Here is a 26,208-nt window from a genome sequence, read left to right on the forward strand (position 1 = left end):
CCCCATGCCTCAGTTTCCCCACCTGTAATATGGGGATAATGCTACTGATCATAAGAGCGAGCGATTCTCTCAGCATTACATGCTTCTTCCTGCTAAACCGCACTGGGGATGGAGGAGAGAGATGGGCAGAGCATCGCCCTGGGCATGGAGTCCTGCTTCCAGGATGAATGAGTAGTACCTGCCTATGTGACTCCTAGGGACTGATGGTCCTTTAGCGTCCCTTATTCCTGGGAGGTGGTGCTGACGCTGAAGTGGGGTGGATGGAGCCAGGAAACAACGCTGCCTTTGCTCTCTGGGTACCACACCTTCCCACCTCTAACTCCTCGGCCTGTGGCGAGACAGCAGCTGCTGTGCGTTTAGTGCAGCACAGACTGGAGTGGCCAAGACCCTGCAAACCCCATGCTCTCACGCCTGGGAACTCTTCCGCGGTTTTTTCCCTTGATCTGAAATCAAAGGCTAGCTGGCCCGGAAGCAGAGCAGGGAGTGACACAGAAACAGGCCAGCCCTGGCCAATGCTCCTGGTTTAACGGCGAGTCACTTGTTATACAAAGAATAAGAACCACCATCCCCCACTGAGCTTTTCAACATCTGCTGGGGTCGTTTTGCCATTCCTGTGTGTTTTGAGGGGCCTGACTCCTGAAAATTTGGGCTAGAATCATGTTTTAGAGGGTGGGGAAGAGGGGCCATAGCCCAGGCCAAGGTACATAGAGGACAAGGAAGATGAAGAGGAGAGGTTGCAGCACCTGACCATCCAGGGAAAACAGCAGGCCGCTAGAATTAGACAACATGCGCCCACCACACCTCCAGGGCAGTTTTGCACCCTGCCTGTGGTTGGCAGGGGGTGAAAAAGCCAGGATCACCATTTTAAATGGCATGAGGAGGACCCTGTTTATTAACCAACCACTCATGGAGGCTGCTATTTCACTTCTCTGCAGCCATCTCTGGGGTGGAGCACACTTACCCACCCAGCACACAGGGCTCAGCCCAACAGGGGAGAAATCTTTGGAAGGAGAATGACATGGGCCATAAGGGCTGAAGCCCACCCAGGACTGTGCTGTGAAGGCCTGATCCTGTTCCTAGTGGTATCAAAGGGAGTTTTGCTTTAAGGTCTCAGGGGAAAGAAGGCCCCCCCCCCCCCAATGCATCTCGCAGTCGAGGGGGCAGGCTGGAGCCACCCACCAGTCCCCCCAGAACTGGTTTTAAAATCATCCCCACTGAACAGGCTCCCAGGGCTGCAGGGAGGCACCTGAGCTGACCCCCATGCACTGGAGGCCCCCTAGGAACGGTCGCACCGCCCCAGGGTGTGCTGTCCCTCCAGCCAACCCCCCTGGGGCTGGGTGACAGAAAACGTGCCAATGCTCAGACAGCTGGTGTGCCGAGAGCACTGCCTGCTCATTCTCGCCTCGTGCTCCCCAATCCCTCTGTAGCCACCGCTTGGCTCGCGGGCTGTCAGCTCCCGCGGCAGCAACGTCCTTTCTGCTGTGGGTTCGTACAGCCCCTAGCGCAATGAGGGCTTGGGCCAGGGCTGCAGCTGGGACACCACTGCAATGCAAGTTAATAGACACTGAGCATGGGGGCCACGTCCTCCAGTCACTACCCCCCTCCGTGGGAAGGTACGTACCCCTAAAACGCCTGTCATGGCCCATCCCACACTGTAGTCTGGGACCCCAGCCGGGCCTGGGAAGCAGCCCTGAGGGAGTGATGTGCTAGGCCTGGCCCCGTGGCTCAGTTTCCCTGCCCAGAGGCTGCTGTGGGGTGAGAAGACGGGCACAGGGCCAGCCTAAGGCCAGGGAGCCAGACTCAGAGCTCTGCTGCCCCCTGGTGTCCGGAACGAGGGGTCTAGTGCCTGGCAGTCCTGACAGCTGGGCTCCCAGTCACAGAAAGGGGCGGGGTGCTGGGGGGAGGGAGATCAAGGCTCTTCCAACTCCCCCCCCACCCCCCCCCCCCACACACACCCAAAAGATGCAAACTCACAGGAAGCAGCATGCACTGAATAGAGAGCGCGTTCCCTCCCCACCCCCAGCTCCATCCATCCCAGCCTGCCGGACACAGACTGGTGCCTCCGAGAGGGATCTCTGCCCCACACATAGTGGGCACGTCCCAGGGGCAGGGCTCTTTGCCAGAGCTTTGCTTGCCAACATCAATTGACAGGGCGCATGAGGCAACCCCACCTACAGGTGTAGGGCCCAGAGGGGACGAAGTTCAAGGGCCCATCTCACAACTTGGAATCCGCTGCCAGCATCAAATTGTTCAGCCCTTGAAAAACTTTCCACTTCTCGCTGCTGCTAGGACGGCTCAGCCCTCCTCCAGACTGCCCGTTTAGAAAACTGGATTCCCTGCCCCCAGCGCTTGGGCCCCTAGTTCTTTTTAACCAGTTATTGATTGTATTCAGGTGATGCCCTGGGGCCACACCCAAGATCAGGGCCCCGCTGTGCTTGGCGTCAGGGCCGGTGCTAGCATTAAGGCGAACTAGGCGGTTGCCTAGGGCGCTAAGATTTGGGGGCGCCAAAAAGCAGTGCCCCCAATTTCCCCCCTCCCATGGCAGCTCCCCACCCCAGCTCACCTCTGCTCCGCCTCCTCCCCGAGCACACCGCACCTGCTCTAATTCTCCCCCCTCCCAGGCTTGCGACACCAAACAGCTGATTGGCACCACAAGCCTGGGAGGTGGGAAAAGTGGAGCAGCGGCATTCTCGGGGAGGGAGCATAGCAGAGGTGAGCTGGGGTGGGGAGCTGCCGCACAGCTCCCCAGGCCGGGGGGGTGGGGAGTTGCCACAGGGCTCCCCACCCCAGCTCACCTCTGCTACGCCCCATCCCCGAGCACGCTGTTACTGCTCCACTTCTCCCGCCTCCCAGGCTTGCGGCGCCAAACAGCTGATTGGCGCCGCAAGCCTGGGAGGGGAAGAGAATTAGAGTGGGGGCGGCGTGCTTGGGGAGGAGGCGGAGCAGAGGCGAGCTGGGGTGGGGAGCTGCCGCACGGCTCCTTGGCCTGGGGTGGGGGGAGCTGCCGCGGGGGGGGGGGGCGTGCGCAGCCGCAGTGCTGGAGGGGGCCACAAGGTGGAAGTTTCGCCTAGGGGGCGAAACTTCCTTGTACCGGCCCTGCTTGGCGCTGTACATACAGAGCGAGAGACGCGCTGGCTTAAGAGTCCCTGCCCCAAGGTGCTTACAGTCTAAGCGCACAGGGATGGTCACTTCCAGCTGAGGGACAGTGAGGCCCAGAGTGACTAAGTGACTTGCCCAAGGGCTCCGAGAGGCTGTGGCGGAGTCAGGATGTCTCCATCTCCAGTCCCAGCCTCACCCATCAAGAGAGGGGCACTTCCTCTAAGCCAAGGCATTTGGGAAGAGACGCACTTAGACCCTAGGTTCTGGGAGCTTAGCTTAGTCCAGGGATTGGCACCCTTTGGCAAATGGCTCGCCAGGGTAAGCACCTGGGGGCCAGGCCAGTTTGTTTACCTGCCGCGTCCGCAGGTTCGGCTGATCGCGGCTCCCACTGGCCACGGTTCACGGCTCCAAGCCAATGGGGGCTGTGAGAAGCGGCGCTGGCCGAGGGATGCGATGGCTGCCGCTTCCAGCGTGTGCCAAAGGTTGCCGATCCCCTTACCTGGAGGAGCAGATAATGCGCCACGGAGAAAGCCTCAGTCATTCGCCAGTCCCCAGGGATGAGTTGTTGGAGTAGCTAACCCTCCACCTGCCAGAATCTCATTTTTCAGGCAGATGCCGTTGCTGGTCCCAGCAGGGGGAGAGAATCAGCAGCTACAGACCAGCCCATGGCCAAAGCTTGGCCCTTGGTGCCTCGTTTTAAATCAAGTTTTGCTGGAAACGCGTGGCCTGGCGGCCTGCAGGTTAAGGGGTCGTGTCCCCCCCGGAAGGACGCTGCCACAGACACAAGAGCAGGGCGAGTCCTTAAGACAAGGTCAAGATTTATTTCAGAACAAGAGACTTTGACAAGCGTGAGCCCTTCAGACATCGCGTGTGGCTAGAGCCCAGCTGGGCCCTCTCCCCTATGCCAGGATCAGACACAGCGCCCCTTGCCTCCCTAGCGATCCCAGGAGAGCTGCCCCACACGCAGGGCACAGCTGGACTCGGAGGGGTTGAGACCTCAACCCCTCCACCTGAGGCTGGGCAGCAGGCCCCAAGGTCTGGATCAAGACCCCTCCCCAGCTAACACCCCCCAGCCAAGCACCTTCTCTTCCGTCAGTGGCGCCCAGATCAACCACTCAGCGTAGCTGTGATTTGTGGGGCTTTGCAGGGGGACAGCACCCCAGCCTCCTTCAGTCTTCCATCCCCAGCCACCAGCCCTCCCAACCCATCTCTGAGCAGTGGCCCCCTGCAGCTCTCCAGCCAGGCACTTCCTGCCCAGCTGGGCCAACAAACATCCCCCAGGATCTGCTAATTGCCCAGCTGGTGGGGAGATGCAGACGACACCTCTCGCTTCCCGGCCCTGCGGGGGCTGAGGGGCACCGACACCCGGCCGAGCTGGGGGGAGCTCAGCTTGGAGAGCCAGCCCCCACTAAGGCCAGCAGGTCCGAGGCCGGGCAGGAGACATCAGACAGGTGGCTCGTACCCTCAGCTGCTCCTCCCGGGAGCCCCATTTAGAACCACAGCTAATGAAAATCCCCCATCAACCACCCCGAAGTGCACTGAGCTGGACCCACGCGCCAGGTCTTGGTGCTTCTGGAGCGAGCCCCCTGGAGTGGGCCTGCTCCAGAGCCCCCCTCTCCTGGATCAATCCAGGCCGGGAACATGGCCGGGGCTATTTGCATAGCTGCCTCTGGGGTTAGTGCCAATAGCACCAACCCACACCATGGCCCCATCCAGACCAGGACCCAAGACGCTGCTTGGGCCAGCCAGCACGGCCTCTGTGGGAATCACCCCCCACCCCCTGTGCAATTCCAAATGAGCCTGAGTCAGGGGGGGACTGGGACCTACAAGTGCCATTTGCAAAAATAAACCAAAGGGAAAGGGGACGTTCAGTGACCGAAGCGCGAATATCCTGCCAGGCAGCTATAGCAATGGAGAGACCAGCTCCCCCAGAGCGCCCTCCGCAGGATCGTGTCCTCTGCAATAGGCACATGGAGGGGACACCCCTCCCCCCAAAGAGGCAGTGGGCAGCATCCTCCCCTTGGCTGGGCGATTTGGGGAGCTTTTGGCTTCTCAAGGGCTGTTACAGTCAGATCAAAGAGCCCGTGTAACACAAGAACCGGAGATTTCATGGAGAAGCCGGGAACTCGCTTGACAGACACAAGCACTTAGTACTTGCTACAATCTCGTGTTTCCCACTGGCTCCCCCACAGGGCGAGGGCCAGAGCCCGGCTTCTGGCTCAGACCCCAGGCTGGTTTCCAAAGGGTTTCTTGGCAAAGGGCCTTGCCCCCGCCCCCTGCCCCCCAGAACACTCTACTGGCCTGATGCACGTCAAGGCTCGGCGCTCCTTGGGCACCTAGCTGGGAATCGGTACCCCCCTCACTGGGGCCTGTCGGGGGACCCCACTTGGGCAGATCCCCCAGAAACACACACAGATCGGCTCCCGATCCCAGCCCTGCCTTGCTTCTAGGAGCGTATGGCTTTCATAGAGAGCAGCTTGCCACCCTGTGCACCGCCTCTCCCCGCCCCACAGCTGAGTCTGGTGCAGCAAGTCCCCCAGCCGAGCTCCCAGGCCCGTGAAGAACAGCTGGCCCCGGACAGGGCTCCAAAGAGACGAGGGGCTGCAGACCCCCTTGTGCAGCTCGCGGGAGGTCGTCCTCTGGGAGAGCAGCCAGGGATGGGAAGAGGAAAGGCCAAGCATGGAGTCCAGCTGGCCGGGGCCCCGGTGAGTCAGAGACCAGCGCAGGCATCTCTCAGGGCTTTGATCACACCCACAGGCCGAGGGGACGCCTGGCTGGTTATCAGCGAGATCCACTCCTGCCTCTGGGCCCTAGGAGAGGTCGGACAGAAGAAGGTCACACGCCAAGCCCCCGTAATCCACACCCGCTAGGGCTGGGCATTCCTACTGTCTCCCTCCCCTAGCGCCATCCTCCTCTTCCTCCCCCCTGTGGCCCACTCAGACCCCACCACACCTCCCACCAGTTCATGGCCCCTGAGATCTCACAGGAGGGGGCTGGGAGCAGGACATTTGTGGGGTCTGTCAGAGCTGGATGCACTGGCCTCAGGACACTGCAGGGCTCCTGTTTTCCCAGGTACCCCCAGGGGATGGAGGGCCTGGGTTGGCAGGTCCTTGCCATGGTCCCCACCTGTGTGCTCTGGCTGCGTGTTCCCCTCACGCTGCACCTAGGGCAGCAGGTACGTACCTTCCTCCCCACCAACCCAGCTGCTCCCAGCCCTCCCACACACCCAGAGCCGTCTTGCCAGGGAGAGGGTCTGCGAGCCCTTGCACCTTCCCCTCGAGGCCTCCACCAAGATCCCCAAAGCGGCACGCGGAGGAACCAGGCTACGACACTCCCCAGATGTTCAGTTGCTAGCAACTTACGGCTTGGCACATCTCCTGCAGAACCCCCTTCCACCCAATGGTGCCATCTTGGCAAGCCCAACGCCCCCTCCGCAGCCAGCACGGCTTTGGGTCTGCAGCAGCCCCACACGGCCCCCGCAGCCAGCCAAGGAACCCAACTCCCAGCCCGCCACCCGCAGCCAGTCTCCCCAAGTGGGAGCGCCGCACTCACTCGCTGGCTGCTTTGATGATGAATTCGGCGCTGACCCCGCGGTGGTTGTGGGAGAGGCACAGGAGGAAGGCCGTGTCGGGAAGCCCCAGCGGCTTGGCTCTGAGGAGCTCCGCTCTGACGTGGCAGGTCTGGGCGTAATCCTTGACGGAAAACCTGCCGTCGCTGCGGGGGAAGCATGAGGGGTGGGGTTCATGGGGTGGAGCTGGGTGACTGAGCCCCCTCCCCCCCCCCCCCGAACGCCCAGCTCCTGGCTTCCCGCAATAGGCCACGAGATCCCGTACCCACAGACAGGGCATCCCCACCTGGGGCCTCCAGCTTTCCCCCCTCGAGAGAGCTTTGAGCAGGGGGTTGGACTAGATACCTCCTGAGGTCCCTTCCAACCCTGATATTCTATGATTCTAGAATATGGGCACTGCCACCGTACCCATCCCACCCTGCCCACTCCTTCTCCTAGGGCTGGAGACAATGCACCCCCCCGATGGCTCTCCCTGCCAGCCGGATCCAGCAGGACACTAGAGGGGAATGGCAGGCGGGCACCCTGACACGCAGTGGGCACGGGAGCAGCAGGTTGATGCACCCCCCACCCGGGAGGTTTTAGTGCCTTGGTCCCCAGGGTGCAGAGGGGAGAGCCCGGGCGCCCCACAGACTTACTCCCTCCGGCGGGACAAAAGCAGCAGGTCGCTGAGGAGGTGCAGGTGGATGGGCTTGGTGCTCAGGCGGGGTCTGTACCCCACGCCCACCTCCTGGATGAGGACCTGGGAGAACTCCCCCGCCCTGACCAGCCAGCGGCCCCGGCTGATGAGCGGGATGGACTGGGGGAGGAGAGAGAGACACAGATCACCTTGCGCAGAGACCGTCACCGCGCTGCCTTGAGGGGCAGGATCGGTGCCGGCCTGAGCCATGCACCAGCGCCCCCTATTGGATCCCTGCAGGGCGCCGCCTGCAACACACCCAGGTCCAGCCTGGGAGGCAGGAGGTCCCACAGGGCGCTCAGCTCCAAGAGGTGTGATCATGGCACTGCAACTCACCGGATTGCACACATCACTCTAGCCCCCCCATCTCCCGCCCCACCCACTCCAGCATCCTCCCCCAGTGTCCCAGCCCTCTAGCCTCCCATGTCCCGCCCCACCCACTCCAGCATCCTCCCCCATGGCCCAACCCAGCCCCACAGCCCTCCCCCCACATGCCCCCGCCGTGGGGCTGGATCACCAAGAGCCACCCCAGCGCAGAGCCAGGCCTCACCTTCGTCTTTACGAACTCGACTTGCTTCTCCAGCAGCACCAGCTCCTCCGTCTGCTTCATGTGTCGCACGTTCTCGTTGCAGGCCGACACGATCTGAGGAAGGGCAAGGGAAGCTGCAGGCCCTGCAGGGGGGAGCTGGGCTGTCTGGCCAGGGCTCCCCGCACCCCCTGCCACCTACCGGAGGGGGCAGAGACCAGGGAATCCAGGACACTCAGCGCACCCCAGGGGACGGGAAGGACACTGCTGGTCTGGGGCATTATGGGACATTTCCCTGCTCCCGCCGAAGATTGGAGAGTCAGGTGCACACGGCGCCTCCTGGCCCAGGCTCTGCTGCGGGTGCCCAGGCTTTGCCCTAGTTCTCACTCACCCCAGGGTGCCACCAGCCAGGTTCGGGATGGGCTGTGGGGTGTTGCATTAGGTCCCTGGGTGCCGGGGACAGAGGCTCAGACGTTCAGGCGGCCCACCCTGCAGAGACCCCCTGGGATGCTGTCACCCCAGGGCCCTGGCACAGGTGATGTTCTGACCGGGGAGCAGACCTCGGCTAGAACATCTGGAGTGGGGATGGAGGATTCTTTTCATCCTAGTGCTTCTGCGGGTTCTAGGTAAGAAACCCCAACTCCTGCCTTCCCCGTTACTCCTGGGGAAGACTCCGGGGAGAACCGGCGCGAGTCTGAGGACAAGGAAGCGAAGCCTGATTCATTCAGACGGGAAGGGACTTTTGTTTTTAAACTCTGGCTGTTTGTGAACACGATTAATTCAAAGGCCCGAGAAACAGTTGGGAGAAAAGCACTTGTTAAACATTCAACCCGGGCCCCCAATTAATAGAGGGGGACGCTCCAGCTCACTCCCACCCCCTCGCTGGAGGACTCCGGGGAAGTCAGGGAAGAGAAGATGGGCTATTACCACACTAGCAAAGCAGGAAAAATCTCTATTTAAACACCTTCCAGGCATTCCCAGCGGCATAAAATGGCCCACACCTGTTTTATTGCCCCCATCCAGTCACCTTTTGGGCTCCCCGGAGCCTGGGAACGTGAGACCCTGGACGTTCTGCATTCTGGCCTCCCTTGGGGAAGGAAACCGTTCGGCCGGAGCATGCTGGCCAGATGGCTCAGGTCTGGGGGGCGGGAACGCCGAGAGACAGGCCCCCGATGCCAGAGGTTTTCAAAGCACGAAAGGCAGCGGGTGGCTGAGCAGAGGCCAGCAGGACGCAGCACGTGCGGGAAGCGGTCGGGGGCTGAGTCCGCACCGGGCGGAGCGAGCAGAGAACCAGGAACAGACTCCAACCAGAACCTTCTCCTGCCGCTTCGCCCAGCTCCGCCAGGGAGCCGAGGAACAAGGCCCCCCGAGCGTAGCTCATCTCCGCATGCTGCCTCGCAGGGCCGCTGGGATGCCAACGGCGGGTCAAGGCAGGCGGCGTGGGGACTGCTACGGCGCGGGGACCGGCACAGCCAGCCTGGGGCTGCCTCCCACAAGCACCCAATGGTGCCCTTACCTCTCCCACTGCCGTCAGGGCCGCGCCAATGGAGCTGGCCAGCTCGGAGCCCGCCGGGACCAGCTTCAGGATGTTCTGTGGGGCAGAGGGGAGAGAAGGAGGATCTGTCATGGGAGGGTGTCTCCATCCCACCCCACCATCTTCTTACTGACCCTTCCCCCTCCCTCCCTCCTGCCTGCCCCCCCACCCTCTCCCTACAGACCCTTCCCCCTCCCTCCCTCCTGCCTGCCCCCCCACCCTCTCCCAACAGACCCTTCCCCCTCCCACCCCCTCACCATCTCCCTACAGACCCTTCCCCCTCCCTCCCACCTGCCTGCCCCCCCCACCATGTCCCTACAGACCCTTCCCCCTCCCACCCCCCCACCATCTCCCTACAGACCCTTCACCCTCCCTGCCACCTGCCTGCCCCCCCACCATCTCCCTACAGACTCTCCCACCCACCCCCACCATCTCCCTACAGCCCCTTCCCCCTCCCTCCCAGCCCCCATACCCGGACAGAGCCTTCCCCTCTCTCCCTGCCCGTCCCTACCCCTCTCCTCCTGCACACAAGCCCCCTCGTCACCCCAGCGTTTTGCTTTGGCTGCAGCTCAGAGGACGCTGGCCGGGGCAGCCTGTGCCCCTCTGAGGCAGGATCCTTGGGAGACCAGCCCCAGCCAACCCCCGAGTGAGATCCCAGCTCCTAGCTCCGGCCCCTCACCTCCAGCAGGATCTTCAGGCGGGTGATCCTCTGGAAGGGCAGCACCAGGAAGGATTTCAGGGGCTGCCGCTGGCACACTGGCTGCTCCTCCAGCTTCCTCAGGACGTGCCGGAAGCGCCAGTTCTCTCGCCTGCAGCGTGCGGGGGAGAGGGGGCGGGTGAGAGGCCCTGAGGCCAGAACCACCCCAGTAGGCCCAGACTTCCCGGAGGCCAGAACCACCCCGGTAGGCCCGGACTTCCCTCGCTCACTGGGCTACAGGCGCCAGGGCAAACGCTGCCCAGAGACCCCGGCGGGACAGGCCCGGCTGTGTCTGCACTAGAGCCAGAGGTTGAGTGCAGGCAAGGCCTGATGCTGGGATTTCCCGAGCAGTGGGGTGTGGTGGGGGGGAGTGGAGATGAAGGATATCCTCCCCCAAGCTGGGAAGGTACAAAACTGAAATGCAGACCCATATCAATTCCTGCCCCAGCTCACCTCTCCTGCCTGAGCCCAGGAGGGAGCTGACCTCCCCATTAACCCCTTGTGCACCGCCTAGGCCAGGAGCCAGCAAGTTGCTAGCCATTCCAGCCCCAAAGAGACCCTGCAGCTGGGAGCATGTCCCTTCCCAAATCTGTACGCAAGCAGGGGAATGGGGTCAGCTGCCCTAAGGCATCAGAATAACGCGTTAACTCTGGAACTTAATGACAACCACTTAGTGTAACAATTGGTGACCATTTTCAGCAGAAACACCTTTCCACGATGGAGCAGTTGGAGAGAACAGAGAGAGACTTAGTGAGTTATGGAATCCTCCCCAAGGGACATTACTGGGGTTTCCCCTACAGGCCACTCCCCTGGGCGGTGCCCAGTCTAGCTCCAAACAGCCCAAGCATCCCCCAGGGACGCCCCGCAGACGCTCAGCTCTCACTGGCATGAAGGTTTTCCTGAGGTTCAGCCTCAGTGTCCCTATGGGAAGGGGCAGATGGGCTGTTCCAAGGGGCACAGACAGTGGGGAGGAGCAATTGAGGCATGAGCAGCCCCCAGTTATTCCCCCCCACCGCACCCCCTGAGCCCCCGCGGCTCCTCACATCAGCTGCTGCATGAGCTGTTCCTGGTACATCTGGTTGGTGACGTAGGGGATGTAGACCCTGTGGAAGGCGGGGCAGTGCTTCAGAACCACGGCCCCCAGCCCCACCAGAAAGACGTCCTTGTCCATGTGCTCCTCAAGCTCCAGGAGAAACCTGCAGAGACCAGGAGTCGAGGGAAAGAATCCTGCCACTGAGTGAGGTTCGGGTGGGAGTAGCTGGGGGCTCCCTCCACACCAGCGCTCCTGCCCCCTCCCTGCAGCACCCCCCGCTGGGCAAGGCCGGGACTGGCGTCGCTGGGCGTTCCCCACCGGCCGCAGTTACCTTTCACTGACGTCCTTCACCTGCTGCAGGTTGGAGAAGAGCCGGTGCACCTCGGCCCTGGTCAGCGTCTCCCGCAGCGCCAGCGATCCCTTAAAGTGGCTCGTGGCCACCGAGAGGCTGCGCAGGTAGGAGGCCTCCGACGTGATCATCTCAAACATGGCCTGGAGCGGAGACCGTGCGTCAAGAGACAGGGGTGAGCGAGCCAGCCCGGCAGGGCCTGGGAACCCCCCGCGCCGTGGGACACACTAAGGGGCTCCGGGCCAGCTGGTTAAAGGGACTTAGACACCTCCCTGAACTCAGTGGGAGCCAGGCATCTAAATCACTTTGCAAATGAGTACCCAAGTCAGGCTGGCGCACAGCCACCAGGGAAGGGACACAGCTGCCTGGGCAGCTCCATGCCAGCCCTGTAGGCTGCTCCTGCAGCCAGAGTGCGCTGGCACAGAGGAATGTCTCAGCCATGCCCCTTCCCCGGTCCGCCTACAGGAAGCGCTTCCCTTCCATTACAGGCCTCTTGCTCTCGGGACTCCTGCAGTATGGATTGTCCTGGAGTCTCCAGGAATCCTATCCAACCAAAGCTGGCATCCCCACTGGGCACCAGCACAGGGCTGCGCCAGGGAAGAGCCGGGAATACAACCCAGGAGTCCAGGTTCCAGGCCTGCGGCTTAATCAACTGACGCAGACACAAGAACGGCCAGACTGGCTCAGACCAAGGGTCCATCTAGCCCAGTGTCCTGTCTTCTGACAGTGGCCAATGCCAGGTGCCCCAGAGGGAATGAACAGAACAGGGCAATTATCGAGTAATCCATCCCGTCGCCCATTCCCAGCTCATCCTGGCTAAGAGCCATTGATGGACCTGTCCTCCATGAACTTATCTAGTTTCTTTTCGAACCCTGTTAGAGTCCTGGCCTTCACACCATCCGCTGGCGAGGGTGGCACCGTGTGCTAGGAGACCAGACGTCAGCAGCCAGCCCTGCTGGGAACGCACTGAAATCCAGGCTCTCCAATGCTCTATTTCTATTCAAGCAACAGCACTGGGAACCCCTAAGGTGCTGGGGGCAGAGGTGGAGCAAATGCCCCCTTTGGAGTAGGAGAGCAGGGTGGGTACGCCAGGCTGCCAGCCCCGGAGACCAGAGGGAGCCGCACATCCCAGAGCAAGCCACAGGCCAGCTTCTGTCCTCAAGGCTGATCGAGAGCATCAGTCTCCTGGCACGTTTTCAAGGTTGCATGTTACTGGTTGACCCCCAAGTGGGCAGCGTTTTGTCTGAGGTGGCACTGCCCAGTCACAGCACTGTTCCATGCCCCCCTTCTGCTTCCACCAGGGCAGGGACCAGAACTGCTGGCTCTGGGGCCGGGGGGCACCCTGCTCCTCCCCCCCCCCGCCCCAGCGCTGCCCACTCTGCGGTACCATCCCCACACTGCAGCAGGTGCCCCAGAGTGATCAGACTGGCTGCAGCAGATGGCAGCTCTCTGCAGAACATTGTCCCTCCCCTCGCCTCGTGGGGGGCACCTCTGCTGGGGCAGCTTCTGCTTGGACTGAACCCGCCTCTGGCGGGTGGGAACGTCCGCCCCCTGCTTACCAGCCAGCCGCGCAATCAAACCATCAGCCCCTCCCTCCCTCCCGGTCCGAGAGGCGGCCGCCCTCCGCTACCTCCTGCAGGCGGCGCTGCTGGGGCGTGAGACCCTCCAGGAGCCGCTTGCTCTTCACCTCTGGGATCTCCTGCCAGAAGCAGAAGCTGTAGTCGCGGGACGAGAGCTGTGAGGCAGCGCCGAGCAGGGAGGAGGAGAGGAGGCCAGCGATTGACAGGCTGGCGTCCACCCGGAAGGCCGGCTCCTTGGGCTTGCGCTCCGCTGCCTTGAGGCGCTTCAGCCAGTAGTCTTGGTAGAGAGGCTCTGGGAGGGAGCGAAATGAGCGAGACATTAGCCACAGGGGCTTCCCAGAGCGCGTCATGAATAACTGCCGTCCTTTAACGAGTCATCTAACCCCAGGTCTGGTGACACAACCCACCGGCTTCGCACACGGCCCTGGACACTGGGAAACCCTCTCCTGCACTTCGGGGTGGCCTTAGCCATTTCTGGGCCCCGGCACAGCATCCCCACAAGCGCGGCTGGCCAATGCGCGCCCGTAGCCCACTCAGACGGAAGTCACTGCATGCCGCCTTCACCTTTAACGGCTGGAGAACTGAAGGACGTCGAAGGAGTAGCCAGCTCTGTTCCAACCACCCCTTGGGTCTTGGAGACGCCCTCAGCAAATTCAAACCAGTCCTGACCAGATTGCAGGTGTTTGTGTGTTGTGTCTCATGCTTTAGACACAAGAAAACCTGCATCTCGGCAGGGGGTTACACGAGCTGACCCTCGCGGTCCCTTCTAACCCCGTGGTTCTCTCATTTCTCCCCCCACTGCCGGAGACCGTTAAACAATCTACACGCAAGGAAAAGCTCGCTCTCTTCAGAGTGAATTTAGCACATAGAGAGCTGTGTAAAAGTGTCTCGTGGCTCCGATTTCAGTGTGACGCATGTAACTCCAACGGCAGCTTATTTTACCTGAAGGGAAACAACCCAACTAGAAAGAACAAGAGCGGAGTCCCCAGGAGAGAGCGCAGGGTGTGGGCTTCCCCTCTGCTGCCCAGGAGAGGTCTTAGACATTTGAGACCCAGCACACAACAAAGACATCACGGTTTTGCAACAGCACAATTCAGTAGGCTCTTAAAGGGACAGCCTGCTCCAGGACAGGCTTGTAAGGTTTAGTGACTCGGTTTCCCCTTCCTGGCTAGGGCCGGGCTGGTGGAAGTAGCATTGTGTGGCCCGCATTAGGGCTTGTTCATGGCAGCAGCCTCCAGAAGCCCTTCTAGAAATTTCCCTCCGTCCCGCCATGCCCGGGACCGTGCGGCCATCGCACAAGGAGCGGGTCAGTACTCACGGGTTTGCACGTATTTAGATTCCCTCTTCCACTTGTCCGTGTCCTTTGCTCCTTTCCCCAGTGCTCGGCGGAACAGTCTAAAAGGCAGCAAGAACCTTTTAAATCAGGTCCCACCGGGACAGCCCCATACTACAGCAAACATGAACTTTCCCCAACACTCTGGCTCTTCCCTCATGCCCTACAGCGCCACCTGCTGGTGGATTTGCCTCATGCCCTACAGCGCCACCTGCTGGCCTTTGTCACTCATTTGTGTCCTTGTGCAAATCAAAACCTCTCTGTGCCTCAATGTACACAGGTGTAAAATGGGTATGTAGGAATATGCCAGGTGGATCAGAAATAAGGCCCACTTAGCCCAGTGTCCTGTCTCTGGCAGTGGCCAGCACCAGCTGCTTCAGAGGAGGTGTGAGAACCAGTGTGGAATAGTCTGCTCCTCAGATCAGGTCTCTTCCTGATTTCTTATAGCTAGAGATTGGCTTAAAACTGAAGTGGGAGGTTTGACATCCCTCCAGAACGGTTACCTTGAACCATGGAAACTCTGGGTATTCTCATTATCCATATTAGCATTCAATCCATTTTTGGATCTTGCCAAGTTCTGGGCCCGATGACATCATGTGGCAGAGAGTTCCACAGTTACTGCACATTGGGTGATGTATAGTGTTAATTATCTCTCACACAGGAGGTGTGTAAGACCATGCCTCTGTAGATCAATCTCTGATAATTTTCATATGACTTTACATTGTGCCTCTTCATATAACCTTGTGGTGGGTCTACCCACGTGTGACCTCTGTTTTCATGGAACTTTGTATCAAAGCCTCATTTAGAAACTTTGCATTGCCCTTGGTATAATATTATAGCCCCTAAGGATAGAATAAGATAGAAGAAACATTTCTTTTTGCTAGCAGTAGAACAAGAGCTCTTTCCCCCCCACCCCCCCTTAATCAATTGCCCTGTTGAATGAATGAGGTGTGGATGAGCAAGGCATGGAAGGCAGCACCTCCAGACAGCCTCAACTGTTGGAGAGGGGCTGGGAGCCAGACCCAAGAACAATAAAACGTGTCAAGTGGGCTCATTAAAGACAAGCAGACATACCGAGGGCCTCCGGGGTTAGAAGCAAGCACCTTCTTTTGGAAACACCCTCTTTGCAGCATTGAGACAACACTCAAAAGAAAGCAGCACAAAGGACCAATGGACACAGACACAGAGTTTGAATCTGGTCTAGATTTGCATAAGAGAAAAGCTGATATAAAAGTAAGGTGTCTTGCAAAGGACCCCGGGTCTCGTCTTGTCAACATGGGAGCATCGATCCGGATCGGCAGAAGCCCGGCTCCACTAGGGTTACCATACGTCCGGATTTTCCCGGACATGTCCGGCTTTTGGGGGCTCAAATCCCCGTCTGGGGGGAAATCCCCAAAAGCCGGGCATGTCCGGGAAAATCGGGAGGGCTGGGTGGTGCTCGGCCGGGGCCGGCGGTGCGGGGCCGGGGGCGCGGTGCCGGGCGCGGGGCCGGACGGGGAGCCGGGGGCGCGGTGCTGGGCCGGCGGGGAGCCGGTCAGCCGGGCCGGCGGGGAGCCGGTCAGCCGGGCCGGCGGGGAGCCGGTCAGCCGGGCCGGCGGGGAGCCGGGCCGGCGGGGAGCCGGTCAGCCGGGCCGGCGGGGAGCCGGGCCGGCGGGGAGCCGGTCAGCCGGGCCGGCGGGGAGCCGGGCCGGCGGGGAGCCGGTCAGCCGGGCCGGCGGGGAGCCGGGCCGGCGGGGAGCCGGTCAGCCGGGCCGGCGGGGAGCCGGGCCGGCGGGGAGCCGGTCAGCCGGGCCGGCGGGGAGCCGGGCCGGCGGGGAGCCGGTCAGCCGGGCCGGCGGGGAGCCGGGCCGGCGGGGAGCCGGTCAGCCGGGCCGGCGGGGAGCCGGGCCGGCGGGGAGCCGGTCAGCCGGGCCGGCGGGGAGCCGGGCCGGCGGGGAGCCGGTCAGCCGGGCCGGCGGGGAGCCGGGCCGGCGGGGAGCCGGTCAGCCGGGCCCGCGGGGAGCCGGGCCGGCGGGGAGCCCGGGGGTGCGCCGGGCCGCCGGGGGCCGGCAGTGCTGGGCGGGCTGGGGGTGGTCGGCCGGGGCCGGCACCCCAGGGCCCGAGCCGACCCAGGCTGGAGCCGCCGGGGGGCCAGCCTGGGCCGCGCCTCCTCCCCCCACACCCCCCTTACCTGCTTCAGGCTTCCCGCGAATCAAATGTTCGCGGGAAGCAGGGGAGGGGGCGGAGACTTTGGGGAGGGGGCGGGGCCGGGGGCCGTGGAGTGTCCTCCATTTGGAGGCACAGAATATGGTAACCCTAGGCTCCACCCCCTCCCCCATCTAACTCACCTGGCCAGTGAAGTTAAGGGGAGCAACTAATTGGTAACAACAAGACGGAATGGGTTTGTGTGTGTGTGTGAGAGCGTAAGTGTAATATATTATATGCATATAATACAGTGTTAATGAATACATGTACTACTAATAAATGTGGCGTTCTGCCTTATTCCCCTGAAAAGATCCTGTGCAGTACTTTAAGTACAACACCTCAATCTTTGCATTGTATCTATCCTCACAACACCCCTGTGAGGAAGGAAAGTGCTCTTATGGCCATTTTATAGATGGGAAACTGAGGCCCAGAGAAGCCACGTGACTCGCCCAAGGTCACACACAAAACGTGTGGCAAGACAGGGCTTTGAATCCAGCTCTCCCCAGTACTGGGCTAGTGGTCTACCCACTGGGCTATCCTTCTGCTCTGAAAGATACCAGAGAAATAAGGTCATCATCAGAGCCGGGCCTGAATTATAAACCCCAACTCTGCCCCAAATGTCCCCAGAGTTCCAGATGTTTGGATCATCCCATTATAACAATAGGTCCCAGCCGGAAAGGCCAGCTTCAGGGTCTGGGAAGTGTAAGGATCTGGGGCAGGGGTTGAATTGAACCAGTCTGCAGAGGTTCAGAGGGCCAGGCCATTTTCTCGTCACTGCCCTCTTGTGCTCGAAAAATCTTTTGTTACAACCCAAATGAAGCTGCTAGCCCCTTGGCTGCAATAATAACTATAAAAATGGGAACTGAGGGGGGCACAACACACTAAGCCTGCAGGCAGCCTGGAACCACAGCTATGGGAGACCAGACAGGAACAGCCCTCTGCTTAATGCAAGGAGTTATTCACTCTGAAACCTAATGATGGCACATAAAGCATCAATGCTCAAAGCACCAAAGAACTTAGAAATCATATTACAAATATTTGCCCAAAGATAGGCACTTCATGGGCAGAGCTTGGTTTGTGGTGGGAACTAGAGGGCATCGCTGGGTACCCTCCCATTCAACCCCTGCACCCCTCCCAGAATGATTACTGGGTATTGCCATGGATATGCCAGAAGCTTCAAGGAAAAGGAAGCAAGAATCCCTCTCTATGCACAGGTTACATTGCAACTAAGAGACAGCCTCCCAGCCCCAGGGCAGCGATGCGGGGAGCTCCCCGGGGGGAGGCGGGTTACCTGCGCTCCGGACTTGGCATCTGTGTAGCTGTGGCTTTGGAGAGATCTTCCAGGGAGCCATGCAGGACCTTCCTCCCAGGGACCGGGATGGGCAGCTTTGTCCCCATTTCCAGCAGGCCAGAGGGACCTGTTGGCCCTGCAGAGCTAGGGGGCTCCTCCACCGGCTCCTCTGGGCCCATGCTCTCGGGGGCCGCCAGCTCGGCGGTGGGAGGAGAGGGCTGGCAGCGGAGGGGGGCAGGGACAGCGATGCCTGGCAGGTCAGCCCCTAGGAAGAGCAGGAGCGAGGGGATGAGGATGCTGCAGGGGCAGAGGGGTCGGCCTGGCACTGCGCTGAACCAGAGCCACGTCGTCAAAACAAAACCAGTGCCCGCCTCTGCTCCCCATCGCCACTGGGCTGAGCTCAGCGGCACCCCCAGGGAGCTGCCAGCCTCGCGGGGCCCAATCAGAGCCAGACGCCGGCAGAGCAAGCGGAGATCCTGGCAATTGCCTCTGCATGGCGAGCCTGACGCCACCTACCCGTCACCTGGAGAACGGGAGAGCACTCGCCTGCAACAGCGGGGGGCTGCAGGTCAGGCCTGAGGGGCACTGGCAGAGCTGGGGGCAGGGCTAGAATAGCGGGTGCTGTGAGACAGGCCTGAGGGGCACTGGCAGAGCTGGAATAGCGGGTGCTGTGGGACAGGCCTAAGGGGCACTGGCAGAGCTGGGGGCAGAGCTGGAATAGCGGGTGCTGTGGGACAGGCCTGAGATGAATTTCCAGAGTTAGCAGAAGTCAGGCCCAGGACTCTGCCTGGTCCCGGTTATGGGCACAGAAACTCACCCCCTCCAGGGCAGTCCCGCCCTCCAAGAAAAGGGGCTGGGGCTCGGATCAGAGCCCCCTGCCCTCACCCCACATCCAACCCAAAGCACTCTCAGGCCAGTCTCTCCACGGCCCCCCCGTCACGCGCTGGGCCCTGGCTGCTGCCAATCAGATCTCAGTGAAAGCTATTGGCGAGTGGGCCATGCCAGAGTGGACGGAGGCAGGACACCTGGGTCCTCGGGATCTGGGGTCCTGACAGCAGCCAGCAACCAAGCCCAGCCCCCATCTAAGCACCCAAACAAGGCGGGTCAGATTTTCAAGGGGGCTCAGCACGGCAGGGGTGGGATGGGTGGGAGTCGCTGGTCTGCAATGGGAGCGGAACGATTTTGGAAACGGGGCCGGAGGGAGGCAGAGCTCGAGGCGTTGACCTGGGGCGGGGGAAGGAGGGAGAACACCCATGGCAGACGGGCGCACAGACCTTTGGGGTTGTCCCCCAGAAGCGGGACCTTCTCCTCCGCCATCGAGGCTGGCTCCCGGGAGCTGCCCCTGCGGGCCACAGAAAGGCCCTCCTTGGCGCTCCTGGGGCGGAAGAGACCGGCCAGGAAGGGGCAGAGCTCTGGGCGGCTCTCCGGCCTGGCCGGCTGGGGTCTCTGGGCCACCGGGCAGGAGCCGTGTCTCTTCACCGGCGCCGCGGCCCTGGGGGGAGAGTCTGACCGCGCACGTTTCCGGCAGAAGAAATCCATGGGGGCGACGAGCGGCCTGGCGGAGGGAGGAGAAGGGGGATCAGTCCTGGCCGGGCGGCTGGCTCCCACTTCGGGGGATGGCCTCTCTCGGCAGCTGGGCACCCGGAAAGGCCCCCGGGGACACGGAAGAGGTCAAGTGCCCTCCTGTCATGCTCACCAGGCCACCCGGCACCACACCCCCTACACCAAGCACATAAGCTGGCCCGTGGCTCGCCGGGCAGGTCCCTGGGTGGCACTGGGAGGGCCGGGGTGGCCTCAGCCCCCCAGCTCCATTGGCGCCCTGGTTCAGAGGCTGCTAGCCCAGGCCCCCTCTGCAGCCCTAGCCACCTGTCTGTGCTCGGCCCACAGGCCAGCATCCAGCTAGGGGGTAGATGCCCCACCCTGAGCTCACCTCTGGGAGGCCACAGGCAGGAAGCCCCTCGGTGCTCTGGGATCAGGACCAGCCAAACAGCTAAAACGAGGGCAAAGCACCCAAGGGGAACTCTGCTCCAGGCTGGGCTGGGCCCCTCCCGCCCATGACCAGGGAGATTCAATGCAAGGGCCACGCCACTGCCCACCTGCTCAGCCCTGGGTGCATCACGTTGCCCTTGGCAATAGCTCCTGGCCAGGGCCAGAGCTCCCAGGGCTAAAGCAGCCTCTTACCTGGAGGATCCCCCCCTAGCCAGGGACAGCAAGAAGCTATAGGTGCTCCCACCTGCAAATAAATAACCTCCAGGGCTCCCTCGTTAGCGGCTCCTTAAAGGGGCAGCGCGCCGGGGCATCATTAGCCAAGGGCAGCAAGCATGGGCTACTCTTGGTTGGCACCCAATGGAGCAGATGGCAGCGGGGCAATGAGGTCAGTGCGGGGGGGGTTCCTTGGCTCCCCCAGGTGGGGGCTATTTACCATCCTCACTAGGGCAAGGGTGGGACGTGGGGAGATCTCCCAGCACGAGCCCATTCCCGGTTTGTAAGCTTGGGAGGGGAGCTGGTGGAGGCTTTCCCTTAGGGCCGGTCTGCAAACAGGAGGCCCCGAGCCCCTGGGGGATTAACCCTGGAGGCTGGCCTCCGTCCCAGCTCTGCCCTGTTCCAGCTGCCTGCACGAATTGCTTTGCCTCCTAGACTGGGCTGTTCAGGGGTGGGCTGAGCCCTGGGTGGGAAGCCCTCCAAGATCGGTGGGAGGAAGGGGCAGGAGAGGGGCCGAGGATGATGGGGATACCCCACGGCTCGCGCTGCCATCTGTCCCTGCAGAACTGCCTGGGGGAGGAAGTCGGCAATGGCTGAGTGAGAGAATGGAGCAGGGGAGCAGAGATCCCTCCCTTGTGTGAGTGAGCCCCAGGGATCTGGACACTGACCCCAGGCGGGATCTCCGGGACTGGCTGCCTCCGCTAGGGAGGGGATAGGCCAGGCCCCTCAGTCAGTGCTCCCCTGCCTCCCCACCATGACCCTGGCCTCTGGCTGACTGCCCCATGCGAACGAGGGCTTTCCCAGCCTCCCGGGCTCCTCTGGGTCTCGCCCCTTGCCTTAGGCTCGTGCTGCAGGTTGCGGTGGGCACGGCCCCAGGAGGGCGCGGAGTGCGCAGGTGCCGCCGGCCGTGTTGCTTAGCGACTTTGTCACCAGATTTAGTGACTTTTTGGTTCCCCAGTGACAAATCTAGCGACTTTCGCTACCGACAGTGACGTTCAGAGACAGACGTCACCAATATGTGTGGTCACCAGATCGGTCCCACGCCGCTCAATAGTGTTCCTAAAACCCAGTCCGTGCTCTTACTACGGTCTGTTGCACCCCGAGGCCGTGTCATTACGTCTCAGCTGAGCGTGTCCTCGGAAGGAGTCGCATTCCTGGGCTGCTTGGGCCGAGCTCACTAATCTGCAGGCGAGGAAAAGAAGTTGGTGGGGGCTAATTAAATACGGTGCCAGAGCCAGGCGCGCTTTGGAGAGAACAGCACATGTACCAGGGCTTGTTTTTACCCAGATGCTATTTCTCGCTGCTCCGTAGTAGGCAGCACAACCTGTGATGCAGGGGAAGCCGGCTAATGAAGCGGGCTGGGTGGGGGAGGCAGGTTAGCCAGTGAGGAGAGCCACACAGGTGGAGGGGGGATGAGACAGGGTCATGTGCCCCAATGGAGCGGGGGCACAGAGCCCCCAGGGATGAAGCACTTACTACAGATCAAAGGTGGAGCTGGTTTGACTTCAGTTCCCCTTTACTCCTTCCCCTGGCTTGGCCTGGGGGTCGCTGCCCAGTTCTTTTCAGAAATGAACCCCTGGAAGGGGTCCAGCTAGCAGATTTTTGTTTTTAAATCTACTTTCTTGGCTCTCTGCAGCGCCACGCTCAGGTGAATGCCCCCTGCCCCCCGGCTCTGAGCTCCGCCTTTCACTCACCCATCGGCTCAAATCCGGGGTGGCAAGAAAGGGAGGCTCGGCTGAAATTAACCAACCCCAGCCAGGCTGGGCTGCCCTGTACCGAGCGCCCTTCCCAAAGAGCAGGGGGCGCCCTCCTGATGATGACAGCATCCTGGTGCAGTTGCTTCTGGTGTGGAGCAGAACGTAGTAAGAAGAGCATGGAATGGATTTTATTAACACCGTTGATCTGCTTGTGAATGATTTTGTGACTATACTCGCCTGGGGTGTGTGTGTAATTCTCTGCTGAATTCTCTAGCAATTTTGTTTGGTGACATTTTTGACTCCTTTTGAGAGCTTAAACAGCTGCATCTAGGAACTTTTCAGGGTTTGGTGACTTCCTGCTATGTGGAGTTGGCAACCCTGCGGGGCTGGCTCAGGGCTGGCAGGGACCTTCCCTTGCTTTGACTTTGGCCTGCCCCGGCCAGGCCTTTCTCTCTGCAGGACCCAGGTGGGACCCAGCCTGGGCTTGGCACCGGGCAGGGAGTCACTGGGCGAGGTTGAGGGGCTGAGCTGCGAGGTGCCTCCTCCCCTGGTCCCGGTGCCGGAGAGGGAGGCCGCAGTGGCCAGGAGTGGCCCAGTCCCATGGGCCCCCCTGAGCTCAGATGCTTACTGGGGCCAGATTCCCGTCGCTTACACCAGTGTAACCCCACTGGCAGCAAGGAGACACCCCGATTGACTCCAGTACGTGAGTCTGGCCCTTGTGTTTATGTCTGATGCTCTCCCCACCTACACTCTGCTCTGGGGGCAGGGCTGGTCCCAGCCTGGGCCTCCAGAGCCTCCTCTTTTGCAGAACACGAGAGGGCCTGTCTGATTCTTTCGCTACCACCCTGGCCCGAGCCCAGGGCTGTCTCCAGCGCCAACCTCTGGCCCTGGCCCTGCTGCCCCAGGACGGAGAGGGCACTCCGCAGTCTGCAGCAGGGCCCAGGGCAGCCAACAGAGCAAAGTCACAGAACCTCTTGGCCCAGGCGCTGGGAACGGGGGAGCTCCACTGAGGGCCTTGGACAGCCCTGTAACACGGTACCCGTTCCCCCAGGACACCTGGCTCCTTCCTGCTAATCCTATGCCACGCAGAGCCCTGGGGTGCACCTCCCAGCCATTCGCCTCCCCCAGCCCAGCCCCGATGGCACCTGCCCTGGGGTCAGGGCTTGCGCACTGCGCTGCCGTCCAGCGCTTCCCCCCAGCAACGCAGCAGACAGGCCCGTGCTGGGCTGGAGACGGGCCCGATCCAAAGGTCTGGGTTGGTCACGTCCAGCTGGTTGGTTCTGCCGTTCATCGGGGGCCTCTGGCAAAGTTTGGATCTGGGTCTAGGTTCGGATCCAGATCCTCGCCCCACCCCCAGAGTCGGGGGGTCGTTGACTTTATCTTCACTTTAGCAAAGCTTTTGATACGGTCTCCCACGGTATTTTTGCCAGCAAGTTAAAAAAGTAAGGATTGGCTGAATGGACTATAAGGTGGATAGAAAGCTGGCTAGATCGTCGGGCTCAACGGGTAGTGATCAATGGCTCCATGTCTAGTTGGCAGCCGGTATCAAGTGGAGTGCCCCAAGGGTCGGTCCTGGGGCCGGTTTTGTTCAACATCTTTATCAATGATCTGGATGATGGGATGGATTGCACCCTCAGCATGTTCACAGATGACACTAAGCTGGGGGGAGCGGTAGATACGCTGGAGGATAGAGATAGGATCCAGAATGACCTAGACAAATTGGAGGGTTGGGCCAAAAGAAACCTGATGAGGTTCAACAAGGACAAGTGCAGAGTCCTGCACTCAGGATGGAAGAATCCCAGCACCGCTACAGGCTGGGGACCGACTGGCTAAGCAGCAGTTCTGCAGAAAAGGACCTGGGGATTACAGTGGAAGCTGGATATGCGTCAGCAGTGTGCCCGTGTTGCCAAGAAGGCCAACGGCATATTGGGCTGCATTAGTAGGATCATTGCCAGCAGATCGAGGGAAGTGATTATTCCCCTCTATTCAGCACTGGTGAGGCCACACCTGGAGTATTGTGTCCAGTTTTGGGTCCCCCACTACAGAAAGGATGTGGACAAATTGGAGAGAGTCCGGTGGAGGTAATGAAAATGATTCGGGGGCTGGAGCTCATGACTTACGAGGAGAGGCTGAGGGAACTGAGTTTATTTAGTCTGCAGAAGAGAAGAGTGAAGGGGGATTTGAGAGCTGCTTTCAACTGGAAGGGGGGTTCCAAAGAGGATGGATCTAGACTGTTCATCAGTGGTACCAGATGACGGAACAAGGAGTAATGGCCTCAAGTTGCAGTGGGGGAGGTCTAGGTTGGATATTAGGAAACACTATTTCACTAGGAGGGTGGTGAAGCACTGGAATGGGTTACCTAGGGAGGTGGTGGAATCTCCTTCCTTAGAGGTTTTTAAGGTCAGGCTTGACAAAGCCCTGGCTGGGATGATTTAGTTGGGATTGGGTCCTGCTTTGAGCCGGGGGTTGGACTAGATGACCTCCTGAGGTCCCTTCCAACCCTGATATTCTTCTGTTTCCCAACAACTCACCTTCCCTGGTTCCCCTCGGCAGTGGCTGATTGCCAGGCCTGGGCTAAGTATGTGCTAAATAACCAAGCAGGCCACGGTCATGTGGGCAGAAGCGAGTGACCTGCAAGCTGCGCAGGACACCAGTCGGGAACAGCCCAGCCACAGCTGGGACAACGGCGGATGCAGGGGAGAAAGATTGAGGGGCGCTGGCAGAGCTCAGGGGAACCCTGGGATGAGGTAGCAGGAGGACAGGACTGAGGTGCGTTGCCATAGCAATGGAGAATCCCTGTCCACTGAGGGGCACCAGCAGAGCTGGGGGGGGGTGGGGGGCGCTCAGGAGTGGAATAGCAGGGGGCTGTGGATCGGGATTGAGGGACACCAGCAGGGCGGAGGGGGGGCGCTCAGGAGTGGAATAGCAGGGGGCTGCGGGTCGGGATTGAGGGACACCAGCAGGGCGGGGGGGGGCGCTCAGGAGTGGAATAGCAGGGGGTTGTGGGTCGGGATTGAGGGGCACCAGCACGGCGGGGGGGGGGGGCACTCAGGAGTGGAATAGCAGGGGGCTGCGGGTCGGGATTGAGGGGCACCAGCAGGGCGGGGGGGGGTGCTCAGGAGGAGAATAGCAGGGGACTGCGGGTCGGGATTGAGGGGCACCAGCAGGGCGGGGGGGCGCTCAGGAGTGGAATAGGAGGGGGCTGTGGGTCGGGATTGAGGGGCACCAGAAGGGCGGGGGAGGGGCGCTCAGGAGTGGAATAGCAGGGGGCTGCGGGTCAGGTTTGAGGGGCACCAGCAGGGTGGGGGGGGGCGCTCAGGAGGAGAATAGCAGGGGGCTGCGGGTCGGGATTGAGGGGCACCAGCAGGGCCGGGGGGCGCTCAGGAGTGGAATAGCAGGGGGCTGTGGGTCGGGATTGAGGGGCACCAGCAGGGCGGGGGGGGCACTCAGGAGTAGAATAGCAGGGGGCTGCGGGTCGGGATTGAGGGGCACCAGCAGGGCGGGGGGGCGCTCAGGAGTGGAATAGCAGGGGGTTGCGGGTCGGGATTGAGGGGCACCAGCAGGGCGGGGGGGCGCTCAGGAGGAGAATAGCAGGGGGCTGTGGATCGGGATTGAGGGACACCAGCAGGGCGGGGGGGCGCTCAGGAGTGGAATAGCAGGGGGTTGCGGGTCGGGATTGAGGGGCACCAGCTGGGCGGGGGGGCGTTCAGGAGGGGAATAGCAGGGGGCTGCGGGTCGGGATTGAGGGGCACCAGCAGGGCGGGGGGGCGCTCAGGAGTGGAATAGCAGGGGGCTGCGGGTCAGGTTTGAGGGGCACCAGCAGGGTGGGGGGGGGCGCTCAGGAGGAGAATAGCAGGGGGCTGCGGGTCGGGATTGAGGGGCACCAGCAGGGCGGGGGGGCGCTCAGGAGTGGAATAGCAGGGGGCTGCGGGTCAGGATTGAGGGGCACCAGCAGGGCAGGGGGGGCGCTCAGGAGTGGAATAACAGGGGGCTGCGGGTCGGGATTGAGGGGCACCAGCAGGGCGGGGGGGCGCTCAGGAGTGGAATAGCAGGGGGCTGCGGGTCGGGATTGAGGGGCACCAGCAGGGCGGGGGGGCGCTCAGGAGTGGAATAGCAGGGGGCTGCGGGTCGGGATTGAGGGGCACCAGCAGGGCGGGGGGGCGCTCAGGAGTGGAATAGCAGGGGGCTGCGGGTCGGGATTGAGGGGCACCAGCAGGGCAGGGGGGGCGCTCAGGAGTGGAATAACAGGGTGTTGCGGGTTTGGATTGAGGGGCACCAGCAGGGCAGGGGGGGCGCTCAGGAGTGGAATAACAGGGGGCTGTGGGTCGGGATTGAGGGGTACCAGTGGAGCTGGGGGAGGGGGGCGGCTCAGGAGGGGAATAGCCCAGCAGTGGGCACGGCCCAATGGAACAGTGAAAGAAACACCCTTCCCCCAGCAG

The 26,208-nt window shown here is 61.5% G+C and overlaps 1 protein-coding gene across 1 annotated transcript; it reads right to left on the minus strand.

Annotated features, from left to right (window-relative positions):
- Positions 1–5,809: 5,809 nt before the first annotated feature.
- Positions 5,810–19,409, minus strand: LOC128826281 (rho guanine nucleotide exchange factor 19-like). The gene is made up of 13 exons (XM_054009529.1): positions 19,145–19,409; positions 18,387–18,416; positions 17,871–18,135; positions 14,381–14,457; positions 13,113–13,354; positions 11,465–11,625; positions 11,144–11,296; positions 10,083–10,212; positions 9,386–9,460; positions 7,894–7,986; positions 7,303–7,463; positions 6,652–6,813; positions 5,810–5,909 (listed from the first exon to the last, which is right to left on the minus strand). Exons 1-13 carry the CDS (start codon positions 19,407–19,409, stop codon positions 5,810–5,812), a joined length of 1,914 nt encoding a protein of 637 aa, XP_053865504.1.
- Between the last annotated feature and the right edge of the window lie 6,799 nt (positions 19,410–26,208).

This window comes from Malaclemys terrapin, chromosome 19 (assembly GCF_027887155.1).
Source record: "Malaclemys terrapin pileata isolate rMalTer1 chromosome 19, rMalTer1.hap1, whole genome shotgun sequence".
NCBI classification, from domain to species: domain Eukaryota; kingdom Metazoa; phylum Chordata; order Testudines; family Emydidae; genus Malaclemys; species Malaclemys terrapin.

Coding starts and splice junctions, on each gene's coding strand:
- LOC128826281 (XM_054009529.1), bottom strand. CDS start 19,409: ATGGATTTCTTCTGCCGGAAACGTGCGCGGTCAGACTCTCCCCCCAGG. Junction 14,458..17,870: donor ATGCCAAGTCCGGAGCGCAG/GTAACCCGCCTC, acceptor GCTGCCTTTTAG/ACTGTTCCGCCGAGCACTGG. Junction 6,814..7,302: donor CTTTTGTCCCGCCGGAGGGA/GTAAGTCTGTGG, acceptor CTTCCCCCGCAG/CGACGGCAGGTTTTCCGTCA.